General features: G+C 41.8%; 4 protein-coding genes across 5 annotated transcripts; 1 reads left to right on the top strand and 3 right to left on the bottom strand.

Moving 5' to 3' along the window:
• Positions 1–785: 785 nt before the first annotated feature.
• Positions 786–5,187, bottom strand: LOC136436423 (CMP-N-acetylneuraminate-poly-alpha-2,8-sialyltransferase-like). Its single transcript, XM_066430406.1, has 4 exons — positions 4,996–5,187; positions 3,519–3,932; positions 2,386–2,934; positions 786–1,920 (listed from the first exon to the last, which is right to left on the bottom strand). The coding sequence occupies exons 1-4, from the start codon at positions 5,025–5,027 to the stop codon at positions 1,647–1,649; spliced, it is 1,269 nt and encodes a 422-aa protein (XP_066286503.1). The 5' UTR covers positions 5,028–5,187; the 3' UTR covers positions 786–1,646.
• Positions 5,188–5,700: 513 nt separating this feature from the next.
• On the bottom strand, positions 5,701–10,083 carry LOC136436424 (CMP-N-acetylneuraminate-poly-alpha-2,8-sialyltransferase-like). Its single transcript, XM_066430407.1, has 5 exons — positions 9,606–10,083; positions 8,894–9,052; positions 8,182–8,439; positions 6,920–7,216; positions 5,701–6,459 (listed from the first exon to the last, which is right to left on the bottom strand). The coding sequence occupies exons 1-5, from the start codon at positions 9,788–9,790 to the stop codon at positions 6,186–6,188; spliced, it is 1,173 nt and encodes a 390-aa protein (XP_066286504.1). The 5' UTR covers positions 9,791–10,083; the 3' UTR covers positions 5,701–6,185.
• Positions 10,084–11,051: 968 nt separating this feature from the next.
• On the top strand, positions 11,052–17,493 carry LOC136436425 (sarcoplasmic calcium-binding proteins I, III, and IV-like). 2 transcript variants are annotated; one of them, XM_066430408.1, is made up of 5 exons: positions 11,052–11,303; positions 12,589–12,644; positions 14,566–14,821; positions 15,445–15,539; positions 16,044–17,493. In XM_066430408.1, the coding sequence occupies exons 1-5, from the start codon at positions 11,123–11,125 to the stop codon at positions 16,152–16,154; spliced, it is 699 nt and encodes a 232-aa protein (XP_066286505.1). In that variant the 5' UTR covers positions 11,052–11,122; the 3' UTR covers positions 16,155–17,493. The 2 variants fall into 2 exon arrangements, with proteins under 2 accessions (XP_066286505.1, XP_066286506.1); XM_066430409.1 differs by lacking the exon at positions 11,052–11,303 and adding an exon at positions 12,266–12,353.
• On the bottom strand, positions 17,065–22,203 carry LOC136437231 (uronyl 2-sulfotransferase-like). Its single transcript, XM_066431711.1, has 7 exons — positions 22,122–22,203; positions 20,377–20,642; positions 20,035–20,114; positions 19,301–19,451; positions 18,801–18,904; positions 18,047–18,204; positions 17,065–17,580 (listed from the first exon to the last, which is right to left on the bottom strand). Exons 1-7 carry the CDS (start codon positions 22,201–22,203, stop codon positions 17,420–17,422), a joined length of 1,002 nt encoding a protein of 333 aa, XP_066287808.1. The 3' UTR covers positions 17,065–17,419.
• Positions 22,204–22,985: the final 782 nt, after the last annotated feature.

Raw genomic sequence — 22,985 nt, 5'->3', positions numbered from 1 at the left:
TGAATGCTTGTTTGAAAAGACACAGAGAAAAGACTGTGGTATTTGGAAATGGCATAACATAATGACTATTTATTTTTTTTAAAGTATGTTTCTGTGCAATTAGGCACGAAAGATCTTAATTTGGATCAGGGTCGTGCACCGAATGTAGGCCGAGATTCAAGTTGTCACTACAAATTCGGTGTTTTCAACAACGTAGTAAGGTTGCACAGTAAGTCTTTTCCGAAACCAGCTATAGATACTTCATTGTAGAGCTTGTAGAAAAGAATGTATGCCAAAATATTTTGTCATAGAATATGGACCTTAATCTTAACGTTATGTCAAAGTGCCCTGGATCGGGTATAAGGCTGGAAACCATACCTCAAGTAAGTAGGTTCTATCTAATAATTGAGCCCTCTTGCTCATGTATATGAACTATTGTGATGAAGATACTGTTTCCGTCCACTCTATATCTACTGTACTGCTGTATTTCTCGAAATGGGTCAATCCTATTCAATTATTTATGGCCTCCTGTGAACGAGACAAGCGCTATCCACCCCCCAGGTTTCAGTAAATTTTTCAACTATTTCTAAATGGCTAAATGAATTGATAGATAGATAGATTCATGAACAAACGACTAAATGAATGAATAGATATTTTATTTTTGCGTCATACTGCCTGATAAAGACACATCCATTTATAAGGCACTGCAAGACAAACGTGTGACAAAACACGCTTAAAAGCTCGAATAGGGGTAAGCATCAACTTGAATGATGACAAATATTATCATAAGTAAACGATTGAAGAAACATAAGTAAACGATTGAATGCTACTATCATGTTGACAGGGACACATAAGTCATTTACGCAGAATTTCATAGACATGCAATATTTCGACAACAGCATTTAAGCAACATTATACCGTTATTCTTTAGAAATCATAATGCTCTTTTAAACAGGTCAACTAATGTCTGTGATAACGTTAGATAACTAATTATGCATTTACTATAGACTCTCATCTATCATGAATATAGACAACTAGTATTTATCTTAGACTCTTAATTCACACGATATCTTAAATAGGCTTTGCTATGCGACATTTCTAAAAGGCTTTGGTTCCATGTATTTTTTATATGGCTCTGGTATAAATGATAAATGATAATAATACAATAAATTTATTGCACAACAGTTTTATAAGATTCAACGGATGGCAACGTCTAGTATTTGTAACAACAACTGTAGGTATGTTAGCTCACAATTTCTCAATGGTTCTATAGGAAACTGCTCTGCTCTACAAAAGTCTGTATAAATTCACTATTGTATGAGACTATATACTTGTCTTTGGGGATATTTCTAACACTAGACAGTTTCCTATGTACTGTCATATGTCTACAATGTAGGGATCATTACGTGGTAATATATAAATATATACAATTAGATTTTGAGACAGGCCTCAGGCCTGTCTTGAATAACAAAATCACTTGTACACAACCAAGTGACTTATTCACACCGACGCTTCGGTGACCATCTGTCACCTTCCACTGACTTCCTTTGGTTCACTTTGCACTGCAGGTATAGGTGTCGCTGTTTACAGATGTGGTCCCAAACGTAATGTATTTACATATATGAATTGGTAGTTAATGTGGTGTTTCATTTACACAAAGGGAAGTTTTAAGGATCGGGATCACAGCGACCGATTATATGCCTGATTATACCCAGGTCATGCAGTCTCCTGTAGATTATGAACTCGTTGGCCATGTTGTGTGAACCCGCCGCCAGCTTCTGGTCGTAGTAGTGGTAGGGGACCTTCTTCCCGTGTATGTCGGAGTCGAAAGGGAAGTAGCCGTACAGGGAGATCTTGTCGCAGAAGGACGAGGCTAGCCCCATGACGTTCAGACCAGTGGAGGGGAGGTGGTTCTGTTTGCCGGACAGAAGGTACCACATCCTGCACGGGCACAGCACATACATCAGAACACTGACACCGACACAACATACATACGTCAGAATACCTACATGGACACAGAATATACAGTACCTACATCGGAACAGCTACATGGGATCAAAACAATACGCACATGATACATCAAAACAGTTTCCTTCGAAGTAGAACATTTGTTTGTAAGATTTGGCGTCCATGTGAGGAATGTGTGAGTGGATGTGTGTGTGTGTGTGTGTGTGTGTGTTAGGGAAAGATAGGATAATTATGAAGAGCTAGCTAGAAAAATTAAACAGAAGATAATCATCAATAGAGAATTACTAAACGGGGTTGGCTTAAAAAAGAAAAGGACTGTCCCTCTTCAAGTTTAGAGTGAATCAATCTGGGAATTTTTTTTACTTTGACAGCAACTTAGCATCATTTTATTCCCAACCCCACCATGTCGGTTAATCTTCATCGTCCCAGTTTACTTACCCTTTGCTGTCCATGTACGATCGGTGAGCGAACGCAAACGTCACAGGCAGGCCCCTCTCTCTGACAGTCCGCGCAGTACCAGTCATTCTCCTCTGGTTCCTCTCGTCCGACAGACTCAGTCCGTACGCGAACACCATACCCGGGGAACTCCTAAACCTCGCGAACACGTCATCCAACACACGAGGATTGGACGACTTCAGTTGGTCTCTGACTTGTATAAGGCGTTCGAAATTCACAGCTGTGAAGTTGGTTTTTATTCCAACGTCCTGTCGGTAGGGCAGTGTAGGAGGGAGGTTGGAACGGACGACAAAGTCGTGAGCGTCTATCTCAGCACCACAGCTACTGTTTAGGAGGATGCCTCCGTTCCCCACTACTGCGCATGTGCGGTAGTGTTGGATGGGTGTGCTGACGACGTCACATAGTCTTTTCTTGGTTTTGGTAGAAGTCTTTAAGGTGAACGTGGAGGAGTTGCAGAATCGCTCGAACTTGTAGAGTTCTCTAAGGGGGATCACGTGCCGTCTTGGGTCGTAGAAACGTCGGCTTAAATTCCTACAGAAAACATCCAGTTGTTAACATTTGGACAATGCCATGTTAACATTCAGCAAAATAGAAAAAAAATCAACAACGACAAAATTTGTTTATAGTGTATACTTTGAAAAAAATTAAAATTGACAACATCACTTTTTCCGTTGATTCTGGGTCTCTTGAGTTTGTCAAATACAATGTATCTATTTTCGCTCAAACAATCATGATGATAGGCCGTTTAAACAGCTGTCTGTGGGATAAGATATTTCACTTTTCCTTTCATAGATTTGAAGACTCTTAATTGTCTTCATATCTGTAAACTTCCGGTGAATCTGGCCATTATATAATTTTGACTTTTTTCATCCATTAGTCAATTTTGCTTGCTTAGCAATGTATAGCTACTTTATAATTTATACAATTTTAGTATCACGTTTTGAGGGGGGCCCAGGATAAGCCAAATATAGATTTCTGGCCTCCCCTGCATGTTTTGTTTCTTCCCTGTCATCATTATATGATTCAATGTTTGTATTTATGCAAATACACAATGAACAATAAACAATGAAAACAAGTGAAACAATAACGTTAAATATATAACTAATCATACTTACTGCATAGCTTGGCAAAGTTCCTCGTTCCAGTGCTTCTCTATTCTTTCCATGATGGGGTTGGTGGCTTCAGGGTAAGTGACCTGGTTCTCTATGCTGTCTAACTCTGGCATAACTGGTAGGGTACTCTCTGTATTGCTCCATAGAGCCCTCAGGGCAGGAAAGGGATTCAGGTGCCACTCGTCTGACTCCTCTTCCGATGAAGTCTCTTCCGAATCTGTTGCTGTTTCGACTTCTTCTCTGTTGTAAGTAGTACTGTTCGTAATGTCTTGTAAGTCTATGCCATAAGCCTTGGTGATTGTCTTGTCTTCACTGCCGAGTCGAATTCCGTATATAACCAAGGTTATGCCAAGTACATTTATCAGTACGATCAGGAACATATTGAAGTTAGTCTTGCGAAACCCCAGCGGTCTGATCCTGAAAACAATTGAACTTTGTCAGCGTGGTCTTGTGGGCTGTTCTTAGAATCTAAAGGTTATGGGTTCCAAACCCTAGAAGGCCAGAATAATGTGCCCGTGGGAGAGGCACGTCACACCTATTCCATCACTCTATTCATGTTGATTAAAATGAGTACATAGCTTTCGTAAAGGCCGTTCTCTCGGATGGGATGTAAAGCCGGAGGTCCGATATTTTGAGGAGAGCCACACAGATTTGACGCCCTGCTACCAACGTGTCACTGAAGAAATAGTATATGCAATAAAACTAGTGACCACCTCCTTATAAGGATCTCACCTGACCATTGTGGCCAGATTTTGGTGGTTCCTTGTTGGGAGGTGTGGGGGTCGGGTGGGGTTGTAAATGAAATGACGTATGTATAAGGTGTCAAGGCCTTTTCAGTGACGACCACATCGCAACAGAACGGTGACTGTTAAAATGAGTCGTCAAGGACAGACTAGAAGTGGACTGGTTGAAAATAGCAAACATACATAGGGAGGGTGAAGACAAAGATAAACTTTTGAACTTACAGATGTAAAAAAAGAATTAGACCATCAAACGACTAAGTTTCAATCGAAGTATTGTCTAGAAAATTGTACCCAAATTTTCTCACTACTATCTATAATCCGTTTTGGACCGTCCCCTATGTACTCGTATGTAACGTTATGTATGTATGTGTGTATGATACAAACGAACATCCTGAGATGGCTGGTGAAATGTTAACCACTGCACAGCCACGTAATGAAATTACTGATTTTGAAGTTCAATCCAATATAAGTAGTTTGTTATGTAATGTTTGCTATATAACTGTATCTTAAATTGTTTCAAGGTTGCCACGCAACATGAGACGTATAGTTTGCACTGGCAACTCACAATCTAGTCAAGAACATGACACACACATCATGGTTTCCATAGGTATATCAACCTTTGAAAAATCATGACCAAAGGCTGACTGAAAACAGCGTGTGTCCAGTTTCCGGGTTTTCGTCACTCACATGAAGTTTCCGACCCCTCCCTCTAATCAAATTATTTAAAAGGAACTCACCTGGTGGAGAGGTACTGCAAACGTCGTCTCATTGTAGTTCTTGTATCTGTGCGGGGTTTCTCCTATCGTTTTAACAGTTATACACCAATCTCAACACGATTGGTCCGTTTTCTGGGGCCAAGGTTAATCTGATTTAGACGAGACTACTTCTACATGTTTTGGCACTGCCGCCATTTTTAATTATGGTAATTATGTCGTGTCAACTAGTGGAAAAAACTGGTCTGACGTGTGCCGCAAAGGTCATTCAACCTTACCTGTAGGCACGATTAGACTAAAACGAGCGACTGGCCTTGGAAACAGCAATCTTAAATGGGGAGGGGGGCTATATAACTCCCCTAAGCTGTTGTACACGTTTATCATTACCCGCAATTGACGTGCGTTTTGGTATGACGTATAGAGTTGACAAGTTTTCTCATGTCACAAATTTAAGATAAAATCTGGAGATTACGTTTTTATAGAATCTGCTGTATGACATCAAGGAATAAACGTCTAGATTTGGTTTTCAAATGGATCACTCTGAAATTAGTCATAGTTATTTACATTCATAATTGCTTTTGCTTGTCACAACCCACACGATGTTTGTGGATGTTTTGAGTTTCAGACCAGGGCATATGATATGTGATCATATCCTTTATTTCACGAAAAGTATAGCAACCAACTTAAACTGGCATTTTATAGACACACGGCATCCATAACAAAATTGCATTCGACCAACAAGGAACAGTTCTTTTATTCAACTGTGTTCTATTTTTCTACTATTCACTCTTTTATTAGATTAGTTTATAATAGGTTCGACATTTGAAATTATGACCAGGCCAGGGACGTTCGACGTCACAGAGTGGTAAGACGTCAGGAAAAATATTGACTCTGATAGGTCCAGTCAGGATCCATTTTTATTATGATGTATTCTGGGATATGTGACGTCAGAGATGGTATCTTTCCTGATTGATTGGGTTTACAGTTCATCATCATCATCGTCGTTGCAGTTCATAGGTGACGTCAGAGAAGCCTTTGCATACCATTGGTGAAGCTGAGGATCTACCGCTGTCGCTATGGCGAATTCGCACAGGTGACGTCAGGGAATGCATTACCGCTGATTGGTGAAGCTCAGCATGATCTAAAACTCTCGCATTCTGGGACAGATGACGTCAGAGAAGGCACTACCCCTGATTGGTAAATCTTAATATTAACTAAGGTCTACATCTGTCGTTGTGAAGTCTGAGGACTCCTCTGTCGTGTAACAGTCTGAGGGCCCTGAACTCCTTGGGCATGGCGTGCAGTCCGCCCGTGGAGTACCGCCGGTGGTCGTAGTAGTGGTACCGTAGCCTGGTACCGCGGTGGTCCTCCTTGAAGGGGAAGTAGCCGTACACGTGGATCTCGTCACAGATGGTGAGCGCCACCGTGATCATATACATGCCGGAGGAGGGACGCTTGAACTGGAACTCTCTCGTTCTGCTCCAAACTCTGTCAAAACAACACACCGTTTGTCACTAAGATATATGATTGAAACTTTGCCAACTACGTATTCTTGTCTTGTGACCAAAGTGTCAAAAATGTATTACACATTTTTGTCCTAGTTTTTTATGTTGAGATATGAACACTATATCACACTCACTCATATTATATACATACTGCAAAAAAATAAAGTGTCGCTAAACACATCAAACCCTTCGAATTCAAAGCATACATTCATAGGGCAGGGAATTTCCCGAGAAGCCTTCGTAACCCCTGCTTCTCCTATTGAGCCAGTTAATCGACCTTGCCTAAGCTTGATGTTTCTGACATAGGAAGAGATGCTGCTACAGTGAGTGTTAGTTGATTAACCAAAAGTGCTCCCTGTGGCCTTGCACTGAGTAGACTCATTAAAAAATAAATAGATATATCTTCTACAATAGCATATGGCAGAATACAAGGAAATACTCACTTTCTAATCTTGCCGTTGCAGGTTCGCGGTGGAAAGACACTTTTAAGAGGAAGACTCTCGTTTACTATAATCTCGTTGGTCCATTGCATGTAGTCTCTGCCATTCTTGTTTACAAAGGCGAACTGATAGAAGATGGAGTCCCCGAGTTGCCGCAGTCTATCCACGAACCTGGCCTTGACCGTGGCGTTCTGATCCAGGTATCTGTAGTCGTGAGCCATGACCGAGGGGTTCATGGTCGTCAGGCCATGTTTGATGCCAACGTCATGGACATAGGGCAGGGTTTTGGCCAAGTTACACCTGAAGAAAGGTAATGAAAGTTTTATGCCCAAGGGCTAATTGCAATTCCATGGTAGAAACATTGGAGACACACATGAAATAATGGACAGTGATTGACATTATTGTAACAAGATTATACACAGATACAAGTATGGGCTGTAGATAGAAAACCTTAGCCTGAGTACCAACCTCCGTAGTGACCGCTGGGTCAAAAGAATTCGCTTGCTAACCACGGAGTCTGACCCTGCGCGTATCCGTCACGGCTGTCTCATTATCACGCAATGAGGGGAATTCGAGCTGCGTTCGGTGCCATTTTTCGTTCCAATGTGTCTCTATTGCCCTGTTCGGGTATAGTTTTGAAAGAATCGCCATGGCAACAGTTCTTAGAACCTACCCGTTACGAAGAACAGTGTGGCATGGGGAGGAGCTTAGACGAATGGGGCCAATCAGCGAGCTCGTTCAAAATCGAAACGAATATCTGACTAACAGCCGTGACGGATACGCGCAGGGTCAGACTCCGTGGTTAGCAAGCGAATTCTTTTGAGCCAGCGGTCACTACGGAGGTTGGTACTCAGGCTAAGAAAACCTGGGGTTGGCTTCTTTTTTGGAATGCAGAGGATTCTGAAATGAGGAAGACGAAAAGCCACACTTAAAAATGATAATCTGTGGGTTTTGTGATTTTGTCCTTTCTGTTCGTCCGTGGATGTAGGAAAAATGGGGTATGTCATTGTGACTTCTTTAAACAATTCTGTTCTGTCGTCAAGGTTAATTGAACATTTGGAAATAAAATGTGTCTCGTCTTCATTCATTCCTTCATTAATTCCTTCATTAATTCCTTCATTCCTTCATTCCATGAAAGAGAACGTGTTAGGACTTCAGAACGTAATTTGAATGTCTAACTTTACTATCTTACAGGGATGAGTCAAAGTAGCTCATCGAAAACAACCTATCTCTTTTATCATATTTAGAAAAAAAAATCAAAATACCTGATGACGAAGTCGGCTGAGTCAATGTCCCGACCACAGCCGCTGTTGAGAAGTATCCCAGAATTCCCCACCACGGAGCACGTCCGGAAGAGTTTTCCCGCCAAAGGGTTGACTTCCGGCATGTTTTGGTGAAGTTCCTCGGTGATGTTACATCTATCCCGAACGGAAACCTCGTACTTGACGGTGTCTCCCACTTTGTACTCGGACTTCAGAACGGTGAAGTCTTTCTCCGGGTTGAAGTACTGGGTGATGTATCGTCTGAAAAAGCGGGGCACGCAGTTTATCAATAGATTGCACATCAAATCGAAAATTGAAATATTATTGTGAATTTCATATTTTTCTAAGTTGTGAATTCCTTAATGCCATAGCCCTAGTCACCATATTTGTTAGCGATCCTCCCCTTCCCTTCCCTTCTTCCCTTGATCAATCCCATCTTCTTCCATAAAGGGTCATTCGTCGGGGTGACGGTTGACCAACTGTCCATGGACTATACCATACTACTTTCAGGTAGGGGGTGTCAGCCTGTAATGCTGCAGTACCTGAGAATACTGCTAGGGACCCACAAATGTTTCTTTGTGACCTCATTATCTTCCCACACAAAAATCCATACAAATCCATCAAAAAAGATCTTCAGTTACAGGTGCGAACAGACACATCCAAAAACAGTACCCCCTTAGGAGGTTAACCTCCTTCCCGAGGGTAATAATCTCACCTCCAGTGTAGAACTTCTGTGCTGTTTACTTTCCATGCGTCCACGTCAGTTGGCACCATCAGAGATTCAACGGTATCATACTTGCGCCGCAAAGCATCCTGGGAGTGATTGTAGGACGACGTTTTATTGTCAGACTTGGGACTGTCGGTAGTGTTAAATCTGTGTGAAAATAGTGTACTGGATAATATTGTATTGAAAGACTGGTTTGGACAACAGATAAGGTGCTTAAAGAGCGGTTTTTGTGCAGTGGGTGTTCTAATCACTTTGTGGACCTAAATCTTTGTGTAAGCACATCATTGTTTCGGGTCGCCATTCAACCGTGAAGAAAAGGACAAAGAAGCAGAAAAGAAAAACAAAAGAAATGTTGTTCGTCCATGTGATAAATTAACGTTAAGCTAGCCTCTACCAGGCTTCGCGGATGGCTGGAAAAATAGTAGAAATTGGCCAAATAGAGTGAATATTATGCTAAGCGAGTCGGCTACGGAGAAAGGGTCCAATATGCCATTCAGAGCGGTAAAACTGTACCCCTATAGCAGACTAACTCCTCTTGGCTTTCTGTCTATTTGGCTAATTTTTACTCTTTCCAGCCGCCTCTGGAGTCTGGTAGAGGCTACTAATAGGCCACAGTCCTTATTTACCATTCAGCACACTGAACTATTCTAGATATTATCACAATGCCTCCAAACAATAACATGTTGTCACCAGGCCTTACCTGTTGTGGGTCCACCAGGTGTGCTGACGTCTTTTGAGATGTATCTCTACTTTCACCACGTCTTGGAAACTCAGGAAGAAGTTTAACAAGACAAGGACGGTCATGGCAAGTCCTAGTCTCTGTAGTGTCACCCTTGGCATACGACTGGGCAAGTCGTCCATGCTACCACGTCGGTCGGCAATCATTTCAAAGACAGCTGTCCTAGTAAATATTTCATGATGTACGTCACTAATTCACCGATGCAATGCCCTTACTTCTTGTTGCCATGGCCTAGTTGTTCTGTTGGTGACTTTAAAAGACTCCCGGTTTTTTGTTTTGGGGGTCACGTTGCTTGTTGAAATGAGCACATTTCCAGAGACCGGTGTGAAAGGTCACTGTAATTTAACAAATGATGCATTCAAGCGCACAGCCGGCCTAAAAACAGTGCCATGCTGTCCCCACCCAACCCTAATGCCCTGGGGCGCGTTTGGGATGAACCATTTATCTGAGTGGTCTCCGGTAGGGGAGAGTGGTTACACATTTCTTCTTCTGTGCCTAGAAGCCGGCCATTGAACGGTATTTGAGGGTTATCTAATGCATTTTCCACATTGGAGATATACATTTTCAGTGATAACACTTGCTAATATATTAGTGTTTTGCACACCTTGTTTTGTTTTTCCTTCTATATAATTGCTATTGGCGTTGTTACAACAAAGGCCACTTTGCATTATTTATGAATTATCATTATTATTATCATCAGGTAGGCCGAATACTCTCTCTTCGCAACCAGAGGCTGAATTGCGAGGAACTACCATTCGGCGCGCAGGTGACCTCAAGACGACAATTGCCCCATGAATAAATAAGGAGATAAAGGAGATCGAATAATGTCATGTCGATCCTTTGACAAGATGAAGAAAGGACAAGAAAAAAACAAATGCCGTACGCATACAATGTGTTTAGTAAGCATCATTATGATAATTTTACAGTTACAAACAAAGTGTTTTATGAGTATGTATGTTACCTAACACACGTACATGTAAATGATAAAGGAAATCAGAGCGTATAAGATATGAATCTTAGAATAATCTGGCAGAATATGATGAAAAAAGACACATATTAAAAATTGCTCCTGCTTTGATGAAATGCGCCCACCCCTTTTCTTGACATTCATAGATGATATTGCAACAACGACCAGAAAAAAGACAAGGTCACTGAAATTCCCTGTGTGTAATGTTATAGTTCTAAACCGCCCACTCTCACATTTTAGCCAAGGTGACCGCTGGTTAAGTTCATACCCTTCACAGAAATCCTATTTGTCCTGTCCTTGTTATTTTTGGCTACCATGTTGTCTGTCAAAACGAGAAATAAAGTCATGTGGATGGCGTATGACATATGGGGCGAGGACACACACACGGCCAAAACAGGTGGTGCTTTTTCGTCTGCAAAAAGAAGCGCCCCCTTTTGTGAGAAGTAAGAAGTGCAGTTCCTGCACTGTCAAAACACAACCCCGTCGGGTCACCCTAACACGTCGCACAGCAATGGCCTCCACCGCTGGCAGGAGGCTTCTTCCCGTGGGTCTAAGACTACAGCAGGCGTGCACTCCTCTCACTAGGCGTAACCCTGCTCCATTGCGGTTCTACAGCGTCGATGCTTCTGCTAAAGCCGTGGCTTTAACGGAATTCCAGAGGAAGAAAATAGAGAACTGCTTCGACTTCTACGGTGGGCGTATACTTGTTCCTTATTCATGTAAACAATGGCATAAATCTTTGTGAAGTGACTCGTTCATACGTGTTTACGTTTGGGCAACTGGATTTTAAAGTCGGATTAACTAGTATAACGTTACTCAGGTTTCTAAAATACGTCAACATTTGATATTTAACACATCACAAACTATAGGTACGACAACAGCTAGGGGGACAGTACACATATAAGTCAAGCCTGCTAAAGTCACACCCACTACATGACCCTTAAGGTATTTTGAGTTGTGTCCACGTGTATATTAAGCGACACGTAGGATGTCAAAATGGACAGTTTGAATATAAAGAATGAAAACACAAGTCGTTACTAACTTCCACTAAACGGCGATCGCTGTACGACCAAACTTGGATTTATGTGACCCTTGATTTCATAATTGGAATATGACGTAGGATGTAAACGGAAGACAGCAAAATACACAAATTACCATAACGATTGATACCAGGCCCATTTTGGACAAGTAAGATGCTAGTAACATATGGCATGATCCACTATCTGCCTCTCTATTTTTCGACGAGAAAATCTATAACACCATTCTCATTGATCATAACTACATGGTGGAGGACTTACATACAAGATAGATACTATGTAGAACGATCCCTTACGATGTGATTTTGATTTGTCAGAGACTGTACCGATAGCACGATCCCTTAGCGCCGCGCAAAAGTCAATACGAAGGAGTGCTTTTTATGACTTGGCTGATAAAGGTACCGACTACAAGATAACGCATTAACAAACCAGACTGACCCGACCTTGAACTCATTAGATCATTCACATTTAGATCACGTGTACATGTTTACAAATATAACACTTGGCGTTGCTGTGAATGTCATTTGTCAAACGTAAAGAATGCGAGGCGCACAACTCTGTTAGAATATCAAATCATGGTGCAAACACGAGGCTGATTGTTCATTGACATCCGCTAACAGTTTTATTTTTCTATGTCGCCTGGGAAAGTATCAAGCCTCGTCACCAGTCTATCCCAGGGCTGTAGGCAGGGGTTCCCTCGGCACTGTAAGCTACTATCCCCACCTGGCCAACTAAGCCTACCCCGGTGATTTTTGCATGCCTGAATTCAATCAACAACTTATGGTTTTCCTCATGGGAGCTGAGGCAAAATTTCATCGGGGGCATTGTTGACCCTGGGGCCGAAGAGCTGACCGGTGCAGGCCCCGGCAACAGTCTGGGTTCCAGGCTATAAAGCATTCCAATACGATCGTATACATAAACATCCTTTTGTATCTTACAGATATCAACAATGATGGCATCCTCAGATTTGACGAAGACTTTGAAACTGCTCTGAAGGTATATACGCACGATTATTTCAGTTGAAAAACTCCCGATCACATCACATCATATCATATCATATCATATCATATCATACCATATCATATAACTCATTTATATGCACTTATTCGTTTGTATGTATGTATGTAGTAGACCTTACGAAAGTCGCTGTGCTTTTGTTGTGTCAATAAAGATCTCTATAATACCATACCATACCATATCATAGTACATTTGATGATAGATTTATATCATATGCTTGAATTTATTTGACTGATTCTGATTTTGAAGTTCGATAGAAAGCTAGAAGTTCAAGCAAATTTCATTTACAAAGAAGACTTGATGTATTTGGTAACTTTTGCGTGTTTTGTACATCTTGTCTTTCAGATCATATTTTAAGATCATGGATCATGTTCAATTCATAATGTCATAGGTCAGACAAATCCGATTTTGGTCGCTCAACAGCGGTATCTATCCTGCTCGTTCGTGACCTTGAGATCCTAAATGGGGCAAATAAAGCATGACTCTGACGTAAGAGATGACAAGGTCAGGTACAAATATGACCGACTGTCTTATAGCGGAGATCACGAGTTGTTGTGTGACGCCAAAAACACGCCTAGTTCCTGGTATGTCCCAAAACAAGGACGATGATTTTGTTGCCAAACTAACGTTATACATTTGGAGTTGGCAGACCATTCCCCACCTTGGTATTTGAACAGAGATTGTGTAATATTTAATCAGCAATGTCAGCTATATTTCTTTGTGAAGTTGCTTGTTTTGTTAACGTTGTTGTTTATAGACATGTACATTTCCACCACGAGAGACTGCACCCATTGGTACCCATTCTAAACATTGACTGGGAACCGTCGCCTTCAAAGTATAGTGAAGTCAATTTTTATTAATTTGTAATTGTTTGACCTTAACGAAAAACGAATTTTAACCTGGCATCCAGTCCATCGTGGATTGGCCGGGCTCTCTTCGGTGTAGAAGGAGTTTTCCGCCGCCCGGGTAGACTTTGGCACCCGGTAGTAGTAACGTGGTTGGCCAATTAAACAGCTTAGCCAAATGTGAGTTTTTCACTGATAAATAAAGGCACAACAACAACAGCAGCAACAACATGCAGAATCCAAAACAATTAGTGTACCGTCCCGCCTACCACTTGCCAACATCAAGATCAATATCTATCTGACAAATGACACCTAGGACAGTTCAACCCCCCCCATATCGACCTTTACCAACTGTCTCACATTCATCAAGTTGTATCGACAAGGGTGTTCTGAAGGGTATTGGTGTTATTTTACAATGACAGACTTTCATTTTTGGTAAACAACTTAAAAACATTCAAAAGAGAAACGTAGGTCACTAAAAGTATTCAGGGACTTTGTTGTGTCTGAAAGTAGGCCTAACTCATTCAACCACTAACTCCTTTAATACTATTGTATACTAAATTGTGTCTAAACAAACTTTAAAGAAATTGGAATGCAGTGTGGTAGCTTTGAAACTGCTCAACGCATACATAGCGTCGAAGGATTCCTAAAGTCCCACCATGAGATATGTATTAGTAGCAAACCTGATGTCCAGACTCATTACTGTACGAAAGCTAAGTTTCGTTTTCGATGTTTCTGTCTGTTGGTTTGTTTGTGTGTCCGTAGTTATTTGCAATTTAATGCAGTGGTGTGTTTGGTTTCCAGCGCAGTGAGTAGACCGTCGGGAGGCATGTCGGGGACACTGACAGGAAGTTAGGTCAAAGGTCCCAGAAAGGTCCCAGAATAGGTTACGGAAAAATGAACACGACAGAACAGTGAGAAATTCACAAAAACGAATATAACAAGAAATTAAAAAAAAAAAAATCAAAAAAAAAATTCACGACTTGCAATCAGCCTTTGGTTAAGAATTTCCTGATAGATTTCTTATTATCGTTTTCTTTTTCAAATCTTTCCAGGCCTACATCAAACTGAACGGTTGGACCGAGGACTCCAAACAGTACGTGCAGTACTACCGCCGCTGGGTGGCGTTCTGGAACAACCTGTACGCGGGCAAGATGTTCAGGAAAGACGGGAAGGGTGACCAGCAGATCACCCGGGAGGAGTTCCACTCCATGTGGACGCATGCGCTCATGAACAGGACCGACATCAACAAGGCTCCGCGATGGGTGCGGGACCTCATCCCTAACACCTACCAAGCTATTGATACAGATGGTATGAACCTGCAGTTCACATTTAATACGCTAGGGTATGACCCTGCAGTTCACATTTAGTAAGCTAGGTGCGCGACCTACCATGCTATTGATAAGGACGGTACGAACCTGCAGTTTACATTAATTACGCTAGGTGCGGGACCTCATATCTAAAACCTACCACGCTATGGATACAGACTGTACGAACTTGCAGTTCACAATTATTAAGCTAGGTGCGGGACTTTATCCCACACACATACCACGCTATCAATACGCTGTCAGAACGGACCTGTAGTTCAGATTTATTACGCTAGGTGAGGGACCTCGTCTTAACACCTACCACGCTATATTGATACAGACAGTACGCACTAGCCTCTACCAGGCTCCACAGGACCTAGTCCTCACAGGCTCCCTAGGTCGCAAACTGTACTCCTTTAGCGGACTAACTAATCTGGCAAGTTGTCTGTCTATTTGGCCAATTTCTACTATTTTTCAGCGACATGTGGAGCCTGGTATACAGGCTACGTACGCACCTACAGTTCACATTTATTTCACTAGGTGCGGAACATTATCCCTAACACCTACCACGCTATTGATACAGACAGTATGGAACTGCAGCTCACATTTATTACCGATTTCACGCAGGTGACAACACTATAAAGCTGAAGGACTACGAAAAATTCTTTGAAGCCTTTGGGAGGAACAATAGCGCGGCGGATATCTTCAACAAACTAGATATTGTAAGCACAATTATTTCTTATTATCTTACATACACAACCTGTTCCTACACCTTTTTGTAGTCAGATACATCAGTGATATTTTCATCTTTACTTTTACGAAAGAGAAACATATACTTGTTGCTCCGTTTCTTCCTTTCGAGTCTTCTTTCGTTCCAAACAAATAAGGTCAATGGCCTGGACTAGACAGCTGTCACCATGGTTACTGGTGAAGTAGGAAACACCCTGCGGTGTTCGGTTACATTATGTCGCAAGTGGAAGGACAGAGCCGGAGGGGCTTGTCACCATATATATATGGATGTACATGTATTTCAATTTGAATACACAGAGCGGTGTTTGTTAGGTTAGACCAGGGCATGTGAGCGTTAACGCTATGTATTTGCCTGCAAAAGTTACCTTTCTAGTCTTTCACTTTCTATACAAGCATTTGTGTAATAATTATGATAATCGATTAACGGGGTGCAATACTCAATTATTCACAAGTTTGCTTGTCTCTTTTGTTTGTAGAATGGAGACGGCATGGTGTCCAGGACTGAGTGGGACATCCACATGCAGGACTTCTTCATCAGCGAGGACGAGACAAGGCCCGGGAACCATCTTTGGGGATATCTACAGTGAAGCAGCTGTCAGATAGCATTCTTCTACGCAGAGCCTCGCGATCGCCCGCGGCCATACAATATACCTTAGGGAGGCTCTATTAAAACGGGCTCAGTTTTTCACTTCTGTGGGTGTGGCATCTAACCAGCTCTCAGCCAATCAAAGAATTGCCTAAATGTTTTCTTTAGGTAAAGGGGATTCTCTTCTTCTTTAATATTGACTACTGATTAGAGGCTACGCCCACAGAAGTGGACACCTCAGCACAGCTTAGCATAGCCTCCGCAAGGTAGAGTATAGGCCGCGGAAGAGGCTCTAGATCTGCGTAGGAGAATGCCGTAACAATTCAAGAGGAAGCCGGAAGCCTACCCCGACATGCTTTGCTTGAGGAGCATATTGCCATTTTCGCATCATGTGACTTTTTACCAATCATCTTCTCTACTTATCAACAACACGTTTAAGCAATGGTGCTAGTATTATATAACAGGAGCATACTAATATTTGGACGGGCGTTGAACGGTAATTCTGTAGCTTAAAAGGCAACCTTGCCTGCGAAAATCACTAACGCCACTCGGTTCAGTCCGTCAAAATCGTGCAAGAAAGCTTAATTGTGCAAGATGATATTGAGAAATCAAACTGTTATGCATGATGAATTATAGCATGATGAGAGCATTCATAAAGATGTTTTTTCTTCAGCTCTGATAGTAGTCACGCCACCTTGGAGTCAAATGTCACTTTGATGCAATAGTTCTACTAATTGATAATACTAGTACTCCATTCTTGTATTGTATGAAATGTATTTCCTAACGTGCAGAGTGGTACGAGTTTGTCACATATTAGTTAAAAGGCCACGATCATAGCTTCAATCAACAGTCAGCAGTGTAAAAACTATACTCAATACGGATTCAAGGTAGGGAAACAACAACAACACAGCTTCCTAAGTGAAAAATATACTTTGCATTCTTAGTCACCCTGTCTGATATGTATCACTGAATCCAATGACCGCTCTGGCACTCTGACAATGTCATAACGGAATATAAACATGATCAGTTATCAGCAACACAGCTTATTCGGAGCGTTTGATAAAATAAAATCGGTTTTGTGATGCTTTATTTCCTCATCATTTCTGAAAATGAAAAAAAAAATATAACGACATAACTCAGATATTGCGGAACTTCTTACACAGTAAGAAATAGACAAGCTGGAATGTAAGTATATCTCATAGTGACCCCCATCCTCACATCGTCTCCAATCGGTTACTAATAGTTGGCATCTTATTATGAGATGAATCAGTCCTTGATTCCTAGTTGTTTCTTCTGGATGTGGAATCTCTCCAGAATAAAGTCGTACACTTGGTAGTCTAGCGACAATCTCTGCCTCAGTATCTTCTGGGTCTTCTTGGAAGGAGGTATCTTATTCCTCGTCTTCTGATTTGGTAATTGACTCGACTCTGCAATATTTAAGTATAAAATTGTCGATATGGACAATGGAAATCGCAGTGTTGCTACTGACTCAAAAACCAATGTACAATAATTTAAATTCATCACAAAGAAATTTGTAGTGTTTGCACCTATTTGCCAATTGCGGAATTTTTTCAATTTTCCAAAATAGATCGCAATTTTAGGTGACAAATTGGTGCCATTTGGCGACGGTTTAAGTATCTCGCAATTTGGTGCAATAATGCGCAGCCCAGCGAGATAGATACCCGGGATATTGGAGTTTTCTTTTTACACAACCAGTGACTTCTTACCAGCTAACGTTTCGGTGTCTGTCAGTCACCCTTTTCAGAGCTTCTGACTGGAGTACTGCTTCTCGCCGCTATAGGTAACGTGTCTGGCTGTGTAAAAAGAAAACTCCAATACCCTATGGTCTACCAACCTGATGGCATTGTTTTCGGGAGATGATAGATTACGCACCGATTTTTTTCCACTCTGAAATAGCTCCGCGGAAGAACTGCGGCATGACCACCTCCAGGACCTTCAGGAAGCTGCTGAACTCCTCCAGTACCCCGACCACGGCGTAATGTCTCCTGATGTTCTCTTTGGCTACCTCAACTGCCGCCTGAGAAGGCCTCCTAAGAAAAGTCAACGTCACAATGTCTTCAGACTGGATAGGTTCTGGGTGATTTTTTTCACATCGGTGAGAAGGACATAGGTGCTGATTATATGTCACAGAAGGGAAACATTGTTTTTGCTCCGTTCCTTTTCTTCTCCAAACAATTGATGGCCTAAGTCAATGTCGCAGTACAGGAGTCTTTAGACTGGATAGGTTCTGGATGATGTTTGTTTTTTCACATCGGCGAGAAGAATATGATACTAGGTGTTGATAATGTCACAGAGGGGAAACATTGTTTTTGGTTCGTTCCCTTTTCTTCTCCAAACAAGACCTGGACTGGAGGTATAACAGACATCGTGTGGTGTTTGGTTACATAATGTAGCAAGTGGCAGGACAGAGCTGGAGGGGCTAGTCACGTTATGTATATGAATGTATTGGAGTAAGAATAAACAGAGTTTAAATTTGTTAGGCTAGACCAAGTAAACATTACGCATTTGCTTGCAAATGTTACCTTTCAATTCTATTCTTCTTAATTATTTCCCTGATTTTTTCCTATTTCGAAAATGCTGCTACTGTGCGAGGCCTTTTTCAGATTACATGTCCTCAGAAACTTACGTGCATATGGTACTTTGTCCACAGAAGTACTGCGTCAGTATGAAGCTATTGGGTTCGTTGGCGCTGCACTCAGGCAAGTTGTTGGCGACACAGTAGTCAATTGTCTACAAACACGAAAACAAGCGAGATGAATTGTACGAGGCATGATGTTGAAGCAATTATGCAGTAATTTTGAAGAATTTGGCTGCACCAGACGGATGTCCCTGTAGCTAAACCGGTAGCAGCCTTACAGTTGAGCTCCTGGTTCTTGGAGACCCAGGTAAAATCCCGGGAAGGGCATTTTGGTTGGGGTTGCACCCGACTTTCGGAAGGGACGTAAAATGGGGGTCCCGTGTCTGAGGAGGTGCCTCGAGCACGTTTAAGGGGAAGGGCTAGCTACTCTTTCATGTATAAATATACCCTGTTACTAAAACAGCAAGGAAACTTGCTGACCTGGCCTAACCTACGTGCCACTAGGCCTACAGGGTGAACAAAATACACATCCAAAAGGTTTTCCAAACCTGGTTCCTCTGTTCTTCTGTTCGTCTCAGCTTCAGGATCTCGGCGAAGTCGTTCCCATGTCGCCCGTACCGGAGGAAGTAGTAAGCAGAAACACGTCTCTCTATGGGGTCCCTCACCAGGTTAATGTAGATGGGCTGTTCTGCATTCATCCTTAAGAAAGAAAGAAACGTATACCGGGTAATAAAGTTTTTGTAAAGATTCATAACTATGATGTTTATACAATCAATAGCCAAGGGTTCTGTGGCCGTCTGTCATCTTCCTTAGGGAAATACTGATGGAAGATCCACACTGCAGCGATCACAACTGTCAAGTATTGTCATGCATGCGGTTCCAAACGTAAAGTATTGCCAATGATATTTATTGTCGTGTGTGAAAAAATATAGTTGATTGTATATACTATTAGATCCTAGTTATGAATAAAGAATTTGTTACCCAGTTATTTTCCAACATGATGAAATTAATCACGGAGAATTACGAAACGTATACATTTTCCCTTTATGAAATACATCGCATAGAATGGTCCTATCCCCTACCGATGACAGTGGTATGACGGAAAAGGATGACGTGGAAAGAAACCGCAATGTTGAGACAACACGTACGTAGACGTTTGATTTTGACACAATCTATTGGACATGCTTCACAATCCTTTGCGTCGTCCCTATTGGAAATAATAAAACGTCTTATCCCCACCACCCCCCTTAAAGGCTAGGGGGGATTTGAAGAACATACTCACAATGGAAAGTCGATGAAGTAGGTGTGCTTCTCGTAAATGGATGGACGCGGCATTTTGTCTATCATCTGTGCGAACCGTAGCTATACATGTACATAGGAAAAGTCAATAATCTTTTATTAGACTCTCCCCTGAGGCGTCGCCAAAAACAAAAATGTCTATACTAAAACACGCACATGTACGAAATAAGGCTATGTTACGACATTTTGTATCCATAAACAAAAAATAAGGCCGTTCACGATTCAGAGTACGCATGCGCAGCGACAAGTATTGCGGGTAAATTGGCAAATGCGAAGGTCCCTAAGACAAAACACGTCTGGGCGATTTAAGGAACAGTGAACTCACCAAAGCTTCGCCACGGATTGCCTTGTCGTGGAGATTGCCGGCTGTACCAAACTTGAATCGATTCTTCTCCTCCAGATTCGCGATGACCACTTTCATCAGCCGACTTCCACACTTGGGCAGCCGGTTGTAGAACACCTTGCTGACGTGAGAGTAGTCATGCCTGGGCCGTGCCCACACCCTCAGGCCGTCTCTGTGTTCTCCCGTCTCCTGGTCGTGTCGTTTCGCCCAGTTCTGTTTTGGAGCTGGCAGCCTTTCATCTACGACTTCTAAAATACGCAGAAAACAACAGTAAGCTCGTTCACCATTCCGAGTACGCATGCGCGAGGTCAAAGGTGAAGGCCTCTGACTTGTAACAGTTCTTGTCTCGTCCATGTTTTATACATGCCAAGATTCGAACTCCGTCGGCCATTTGCAGAACAATTTCGAACGTGTTTTGCTTATGTCACAGGGGTCTTTACCTGTAACATTGCGCATGCGCACTCGGAATGGTGAACGAACTTATAAAAGTTTGTACCTTTACAACAGGATGAGTTTATATGATACTCGTTGAGAGACTGTTACAGTAGCTTTTAATCGAATGGAAATCAAACAGGACCATCGTTTTTCAGCACAAAAGATACAAAAGCCAGACGTTCTGCTGCAGTACCAAGGTCACACACCAAGGGGCCAAAAACCGACCTTGACCTTTGTCAACCCAACACCTACCCACATACCAAATATTATGACATTCCATCCAGAGGTTTCGTATGTAGACCACGAATACACGGAAACACATGTACAGACAGACACGTAGACAGACATGCCAAAAACAATGCCTCTATTTTTCTACGTTAATCGGCCCTTATTTAGTCCTTCACTTACTTGACTTAGTCGAGTTATTTACTCCTTATAATTAGCACGACAAATAGGGGCTCATCGGTTCAGAGAATTCGAATGTACAATTGGTGTCTGCAACGTGATCTGTTCAGACATTGTTTAAATAACTGGGCGTCAAAGCATCATTCTGAACTTTGTATTCAACAATAAAAGGAATGCTTTGCAAAACAACATTTAGTGCGTCAAAGCATCATTCTGAACTTTGTATTCAACAATCAAATGTGTGCTTTGACCAACAACATTTAGTGCGTCAAAGCATCAATCTGGCCTTGTTATTCAAACATAAATTGTATACTTTGTCAAACAACCTTTTTCAGCAAAAACAAGACAAGGAGGCGCATGAATAAACAAATAGAAAGAGAGAGAAAATGGGTAAAGAAAGAATGAATGAAATAAAGGAAACAAGCCGAGAAGAAAGAGCCATAACAGCACTAAGGATCGTGAAATGGTCTTGATAGACATTGACTAACTACATAGATAGAATCATTTGTACAATCAAAACCACAACTTGCCATCCGTCCAATAATCCGGCAAAACGTACTTGTGGGTCTAATAAAGGCCACCTTAAGCCAGATGTAAGCACTTGTAACAGGAACGGACATAAATGTAATAGTAATTGTGAACCGGTTGCGGTAAAATCTATGGCCTCACACCAATTAGTCACTGCAGTATGGGGCCTCAACGTCGACATTTATAGCTTAGTCTCCTACCACGCATACCGAAGTCAGACTTCTTAAAAACAACATTGTTACAGCGAACGGGCATTTTTAGTACTTGGGGAGTATTGTAGGAAGTTAGGAAGCCACGTATTGTATTGTGTTTACCAGAAAGCTATCTAGATTATGTCAGTAAACTTTATAATAGCATACCTTTGTACTTGTAGTAGGCGTTGAAGACCCCAAGACACAAGCAGAGCGCTGTGAACGGCACAACCACCGCTGCAGTCTTCATGTTCGTCTCCTGATATGTAGTACAGCTAGACAGGGTGCGCCTGCATGCTACGTTATGCTTGGGGAATCTGTAATCCAACCGCAGACCGAGAAATAGTTCAGGCAATGAATGCCCTATTTCATGAAAACTACGTTACACCTATTGAAGACCTATATCAAGAGCATGCCCATGGCACCAAGCCGCTGCAAGTGTCTTAATCTTATGATTTCTTAATATCGTCGGTGGCGGTGGGTAAGGAGTTCAAGGAAGACTTCCAAATTTGGGAAACTTCAGTAGATAAATTCTTCTCTTGCATTTCAGGTATGTAAATATTGTTCCTAAATCTCTCTTACAAACTTACCTATGGCACGGTTGACAGGACTAGAAAACTAGCCTTCTAGTCTGCTCCATGGCAAACATGTCTTGTGGCGTATAATTTGTGTTTATGTAATGCGGGTATGTCACTGACTGCGCTGAATTGCGAACGGCATTCGCAAAGTGTCGCAAACAGGTATCTGTCGCATAGAATTACGATTGTTTTAAAAATTAAAAAACAAACAATGAAATTCGCAAAATTTCTTTTCAATGAATCTTAATCATTGTACAATGATTTCTAATTTAGTGGTAACACTACCATTTCCAGTAAAGGTAAATCTTGTTTGGGGCAGAAACTGAAAATGTGACATTCCGGTCCCGGCCATTTTGTTTGTAGAGGTCACGTATTCTACCCGTGCGTCGCACGCTATTGTGCCGCACGTGCCGCAAGTTCGCAAAGTTGACGCAATTTCCTAGCGCGATTTGGC

Source organism: Branchiostoma lanceolatum, chromosome 6 (assembly GCF_035083965.1).
Source record: "Branchiostoma lanceolatum isolate klBraLanc5 chromosome 6, klBraLanc5.hap2, whole genome shotgun sequence".
Lineage (NCBI taxonomy): Eukaryota > Metazoa > Chordata > Leptocardii > Amphioxiformes > Branchiostomatidae > Branchiostoma > Branchiostoma lanceolatum.
This window is presented reverse-complemented; position numbering and strand designations above follow the sequence as displayed.